Source organism: Apium graveolens, chromosome 6 (assembly GCF_009905375.1).
Source record: "Apium graveolens cultivar Ventura chromosome 6, ASM990537v1, whole genome shotgun sequence".
Taxonomy (NCBI): Eukaryota; Viridiplantae; Streptophyta; class Magnoliopsida; order Apiales; family Apiaceae; genus Apium; species Apium graveolens.
In genome coordinates this window covers 34006900-34013938 of record NC_133652.1, presented here as the reverse complement: position 1 = coordinate 34013938, position 7039 = coordinate 34006900, and the positions used below count along the sequence as shown (strand labels likewise).

At 33.2% G+C, this 7039-nt stretch overlaps 1 protein-coding gene across 3 annotated transcripts; it reads left to right on the top strand.

Annotated features, from left to right (window-relative positions):
* The first annotated feature begins 1296 nt into the window (after window positions 1–1296).
* On the top strand, window positions 1297–6609 carry LOC141667695 (MOB kinase activator-like 1A). Of its 3 annotated transcripts, none has more exons than XM_074474284.1 (7): window positions 1297–1494; window positions 2819–2870; window positions 3887–3995; window positions 5206–5299; window positions 5498–5631; window positions 5754–5917; window positions 6371–6609. In XM_074474284.1, exons 1-7 carry the CDS (start codon window positions 1472–1474, stop codon window positions 6443–6445), a joined length of 651 nt encoding a protein of 216 aa, XP_074330385.1. In that variant the 5' UTR covers window positions 1297–1471; the 3' UTR covers window positions 6446–6609. The 3 variants fall into 3 exon arrangements, with proteins under 3 accessions (XP_074330385.1, XP_074330386.1, XP_074330387.1); XM_074474285.1 differs by having other exon boundaries at window positions 1299–1494; window positions 2822–2870; XM_074474286.1 differs by lacking the exon at window positions 2819–2870 and having other exon boundaries at window positions 1300–1494.
* Window positions 6610–7039: the final 430 nt, after the last annotated feature.

Sequence of the window (7039 nt, the reverse complement as noted above, 5' to 3'; positions counted from 1 at the left end):
AACAATTTTCACAACACAACAGTATATGGAGTCGTGTTCGTGAACTTGCCTAGGTACTTTGAAGTGGAGGGTGCTCCAGGGTCCGCCTGAAAATCTATAATTATAAATAATTATCGTTTCGTTAGATTTCGTGCATATTTATCGTTACTTGTACATACGCGATACTTACTATTCATTCACACAACTCGCTTTACTCTCATTATTCCAATAAGTACAAATACTTGTCATATTCACTTTCTTTTCGAAATCCCTTATGTCCATTAATGTCTTCAATTGAGAGTAAGAGCTCTGTAACAAGCTCTAGAATGTCTTCTAGGGTTATTATGTCTTATATAACTAGTTGTGTGTTGGTGGTTTAGTATATCCTTTCACCGATCAAATTTTTAATTCTTTGCTCAAAGATTACAAGTTTTACATGGAATACAGTTGGTTGAGTGGTTTTGATGTACTAAAGACAACTAAAAAGATAAATGATAATTACCTTGTTTTGTTGAAACATCGTGTCTATAGTTGTGAATGATTCAATGATCCTAAGGATATGACTCTAAAAAAGTGGTTAAGAAAAGGCCGACTGTTTCTCGTAGGTGTGATTATAAAGCAAAAATGGTTTTGAAATATGAGACCGAATATTTATTTTGTTGAATAACATAATCATCCTTTAACTAGTGAAAGTGGTCGTCATTTTTTGAGGGCTAATTGGGAGATAGATTTCAATTTAAGAAATATTTATATAATGGTGCACTAATATTGATGGTAAAAAGTCGTTTAGCTTTGCTAAGGAGATGTATTGTAGAAATTCAAATATAGTTGCTACCTTGCAAGATTTTCCAAACTTTAATAGAGATTTGAAATTTTTTATCGGCAATAACGATACTTAGATGATGACTGATAAATTTAAATGTATTAAGTAGAGTTATAAAGGATTTTATATACTTATGATGTTGATTCTTCTGGACAACTTAGAAAGCTATTTTGGTCTAATACGATTTGTTGAAGAAATTTTGAATTGTGTGGTGATGTGGTATCATTTGATGCAACTTTTGATACTAACATATATCATTTTAGTGATTTATTTATCAGTTATTAGTATTTATTATTGTATCTTATAGCCACAAAATCTTTTTATGTGTCATGTTTTTAGTATTATAGTTTTTAGTGATTTCTTTAACAATAATAAATTTTATTTAGCGTGCTTATTTGGTGTTTTTTGTCCAAAAAAAAGAAGAGCCTATTTGGTGTTTGTGAAAATTGGGGCTAGCTTGACTTTTTATAGAGGGGGGGGGGGGGTCAGGTCAGGTTGAGTCAGTGTGGGTTCAGCTTTTTCGACGCTTCCCCCAGTTTAACTAAACCCCCTCCTGAGAGCCCCCGCACCGCACCTATAAAACACGCACAAACATTTTTATTTATATCCATATCGCCCCGGGCAGATCCGCTGCCACTTCAATCTCTCTCTCTCTCCCCCCCCCCAATCATGAGTCTATTCGGGCTTGGAAGGTACGCTACATAAAACACACTTGTTATCTAATTTAATTTGATTTAATTGTGTATAAATTGTTATTCATTACTTTACTAGTTGTACTTGATCGCTACTCTTTAGTGCTTTCTATTAGATCTGTATCTTTCGTGTTGAATTCTGTTTGATTGTTTATGTAATCACTTGTCTGATTATAAATGATTTGGACTTCTTTGTGTTTAACTTCGTTGTTATGCTTATTTTAATTTGTGTTTTGAGCTAGTAATTAAAGTTTGTTCGTTTTTTCGTGTTTTTGATTTGACTTAAAAAAACTTGAGATGTGTTGAGGTTATAAATAATGAAGTATGATTAGGGATTTGGATACGAGACTAATAGATGAGATGACTTAAATGGATGCTTATCGGAAATAGTGATAGTGAGAGGACCAGTGGCTTAGTAGGGAAAAAATGATAATAAAGTACAATCTAGGTTAACTGTAAAAATTCCGGGAAATGATACGACTTCAGTAAGATATAGGTTTTTTTTAGCGGTTGATAGGATATAATAACTGAACATAGTAGACTTAGAGATGATCGATACTAAAACTTAAGCGGGGGTATAGTCGTCGGTAGTCCTTCCTAGGTCCACCTCTTTTAATAAGTTCATTTTTTATCCTGTAATTTGGTTAGATGTGGTGAACTGCTAGATCCTTTTGAAATATCCGTATCTTATTATTAATGACTATATAACGTTAAAGGACGAGTGAAGAACTTGTGTATGGCTGTATGCCTTATTGACATATGCTTTCAACTACAAAAAATGATGTTACTGAAAAAGTCATTTACATTTAGCAACTATTTTTTCTGCTGGCTTGCTGGAAGATGTTCAACATCTTTTGAATATTATCAGCAATGTGGTTTTCTGATATAATTGTTTTTTTAAGTGTATATAAGTTACCTTATTTACTTATAAGGTTAATTGGGTAATCAATCACTTGGATATGTTTTGATGATTATAAACGGTGATCGAGAGTGAATCTAAACTGGGTTGTGAACCAGTAATTGAAAAGAAAATAAGTGCTTTAGTTTTTGCACACTAAATCTTATGCGGGATCGATATTTGATTTTTGCAGTTCAGAGTAGATATGTAAATTGGTTACCTTTTTTGGTATGAAATTGCAAATATATCTCTTGAAAACATACATGAAAGACTATACTTAACTAGTGGAATAGTGTTGTTGCATTCCACATTTTCTAATTGTACATGACTTCTTCTTGTTAATTTTCAAGATTGCTGTTTACAATGGATTATGACTTTTTCTCTATACCTTTTTTAAATTGTGACCCAAACTTTATCTTTTGCAAGTAGGAACCAACGAACATTTCGTCCCAAAAAAAGCGCGCCTTCTGGGAGTAAGGTAGAATTCTCCATAATAATAAAAAAATTATAGTGTGTTTGTTCTTACATCTCGTATTCAGTCTTCAGTTGCTCTTTTTGTTAGTTGATTATGTATGCTCTAATTTTTATGCTGTTTTATTGGAGATGCGGATAGCCGATAGGCGATAACTTATATTCCTAAATATATGTATTGGAATGTTTAAACTTGTTCCAGTGTTTTCCTTGGCCATGTAATCCTGGATTGTTCTCACTTATTGGTTTTGTTCATTAGCACATATGATATTGGCAACCAGGGTAGCCTTCTAGGGCCCAAAACTTAATTATCAATAATATACCAATTTGCTTGTTTGTGTAGCATAATATATGTGTTATGACTCATTTGATAGTCTGTAATTAATATATGTATATGATAAACACTGCAAGTATGTACTTTTTTCTGTTAATTAAATATGTACTTCATTTTTTAATAATTTAATTAAAATTAACACTTAACGATTTTGTATCACAAGCTTAAACAAAAAACTGCAAAGTTAAATCTCTCGCTTGTGTGGTATGCTGTATGCATATATATAAACTTTACTATCTAACATTGTCTTAGATCTATATGCTTCTTTTTTGGATAGTTTCGTTCAAGGAAAATAAAAATCTGTTTTCTCATATTCATCACACGAATGTTATCATATAAGTGAATTCGTGAATTGTGCTTCAATGTCACTCTCATCGCCCTGCTTCCTTTTCTCGCCACAGTGAAGTTGGTTCCTCTGTTTATTTTAACAATATTATTAGATTTTAGAAGAATAAGTAATTTAGGAATAATTACTGGACCCTTTTTTTAAAATCAAAAATGAAAATTGCCCCTGGACTTGGCAAAAAGAATAAATAGAAAATTGCCCCTGGGCCTCTATTTGGACAGGATAGGCCCAGGATATGGTCGGTCCATTTACATCTTTTATAATGTCGGCTATTTAGGTCTTTACTTGTTACCTGTACGTGTTTCTTGGGGGAAAAATTTAGGTTTTTTAATTCAAAATGCAGGGGGCGCAACTGAGGAAGCACATTGATGCTACTTTAGGTAGCGGAAACTTGAGAGAAGCGGTAAGGCTTCCTCCGGGGGAGGATATGAATGAATGGCTTGCTGTGAATAGTAAGTCTCACTTCCTTTCTATCTGAATTCTAGTATTAGTTGTCTTAATTATCAACATTTCTCGGTCATGTATCTAGATATTAAATTTCATATCTAGTATTGCGCTGTCTGTTTATCTCTGTTATCTTCTTTTATGTGTTGCCTCTATGGAATGCTAATTTAATTATAACATTGGCCAGTCTACTCATTAAATTATTGTATAATAGTGCTGTTAAGGGTGACAGCCATCTTTATACTTACAAGTGAATTAAGATCACAGAAAAGCCTGTAAGGCATCTGAAATGTTTTTTTTTCTGAATTTTCAAAACATTTATATTCGTGTATCTCAACTGAAAACATGCTCTGTCATTTTATAAATGTCCCCCCTGCAGCTTCTTGGTCAGTTCTGTGGTTGAGAGTATTGTTGTCTGGATCATTTCCATGTCCTTACCCGACCAATGATTTATACCACAACTGCTTGTTTTCTTATGACTAGAAATTTCACTTAAGTGGTGGGTAGTCACATATCTGTGTACGTTGGTTTTTGCACGGGCTGAAATTTCGCCCGACTCAGCTGTGTCAATGGAAAATGTTAAGGGGTCCAGTATGACTTTTAAGTTACTATTTAAAATGTCTGTCTCTAATAATTTCCGAGACTTTTTAAGGGGCGTCATTTTCCAGGGAAGTGTCATTAATTATTTGTTATCATTGTTTATATTGTGTTTTCACTGTTTGCAAGGCCCGCTTTCTAATCCAGATAACCAGTGGCGGACTAATGAATATTTTCCAGTGTGTTCCTAATATTTATATTAAGATAAAAATAAAATGATAATTTTTTAGAGAGTACGAAGTCTATACAACTGAAAAATGTTTTACATTTTAGAGTTGTTCCCTACACGTTTTCATCTTTTAAAAACGATCTATTGCATTATTAATTTATAATTAGTAACTTTGGCTTTTTTTTACTTTATATTTTTACTTTGGCTCTTTTATCTGATGTTTGATTAAAATTTCTATTACGCGGGTTCCTTAAAAAAGTCAAGTGGGTTCTTAGAAAATATTCGGTGAAATTTTAGCTTAAAAATTACTATATTTTTATCTTTAAAGACGGAGTTTAGACTCCAGCGGGTATATTTTTCCTGTGGGTTCCCGGATAGGTCCGCCCCTGCTTATCTACAATGCTTCTTTCTTAAATTAATTAGTGCTGAATAAGTTTTTACTATTTTTCCAGCTGTAGATTTCTTCAACCAGGTGAATCTTCTTTTTGGCACCCTCACTGAGTTCTGTACAGCAGAAAACTGCCCTACGATGACTGCAGGTCCAAAGTATGTTTTGGTGAATCAAGTTGTTTGATGAAATATTTTATTAGCTATGAGAAAATTGAGGTTCTTGTGTTCTAGAATTTTTTTCTGCAACTTTGATTTTATGGGTAGATATGTTCTTCAACTACTTATTGTAGTACCACTTCTCTAATAGTTGAAACAGCTAATATCTGTCACCAATCTTTGTGTATAAAATTTTAGGTATGAGTATAGATGGGCAGACGGCATACAAATTAAGAAACCTATTGAAGTTTCAGCTCCCAAATATGTGGAGTATTTGATGGATTGGATTGAATCTCAGTTGGACGATGAGTCATTGTTTCCTCAGAAGCTTGGTAATAGCTGGCATTTTTAGTTGAATTATATGCTACCATTTTGTGTCTTATGAAATGAAATTAGCCTCCTGGATAGGTGCGTATTACTTTAAGCTCACAACATGTTCATTTATATTTCGCAGGTGCACCCTTTCCTCCCAACTTCAGGGATGTTGTTAAAACAATATTTAAACGTCTGTTCCGTGTATATGCGCATATATATCACTCTCACTTTCAGAAGATTGTGAGTCTTAAGGAGGAGGCTCATCTAAATACTTGTTTCAAGCATTTCATCTTGTTTACATGTGTAAGTGTCATCAAAATCATAATTTTAATTAACATTTAAAGTTGATATATTTTAATATATCTTTACTTAAGCATATCCAACGCGAAAATATAACACCAAGAGAGTGCAACTATTACACTAGTTAGGTGTAAAATGCACAAAATGGTGTAGAAGTTGCACCAAACAAATAGTTTAACACTATTTATTTGGTGTGACTATTACACCAAATTTACTTTTTCAAAATTTTCAATATATCCTTGCAGTTTTTGATTAAAAAAAATATATTCCTTTTATATCCCAATTTTTGTGTCTGAGATTCTTTTTTAGTGAGATTGATATTCTGAACACTTGAAGTTGTTTTTGAAAACAGTAACTTTTTGAAAATTGATATATCTTGCACACTCATCAGTTATAAGGTACTCTCATGCCCAGTTCAAGGTGCTAACTTATAATTTGGTGGTTGCATGCTTGCAGGAATTTGCTCTGATTGACAAGAAGGAACTAGCTCCACTTCAGGAGCTTATCGAGTCCATTGTTGTCCCTTACTGAATGGGCTGATGTTTTCCTTTATAAACTTGTTTACAAATTTTATAGACACAATAAGGTTACATGAAAAGAGTGTGTGCATGTGCCAGCTATATAGTTTGCATTGCAACTATGTGATTGATGTACTTGTACAATATAATACACAAATATGTTCCATTTCAGGTTCACATTGCCTATCCCTATCAGTTCAGGATAGAGAATATGAATGCCAAACAGTCCTCAAGTAGTTCTTTGTTTTTGAAAAATGAAGTCCCTGATCAATTGATTTTCTGATTTTAAGCATCAAGTTAAATAGGATTATTACTTCGTAAATGTCCTGCTCTGTGGCAGCTAGAGAATCATCCAAAATATTTTACTTATATATAATTTTTTTCATCTTCCAAAATTTTACCAAAGTTGTCCAGAAAATGAAAGTCTAGCTTCTAGTGGATGTAAGATTTGTAAAAATCTTATACTCCTATATCCTACTGAAGCCCTCCTTGGGGCATTTTTGTTTTAGTTTGCGAGATGCTTCCCGGTCGTTATTCACGTAGAAGCTGGGCGAGCTCAAAGAGCACACTGAAGTAAGTACCAATAGGGGAACCAGGCAACGCAGCC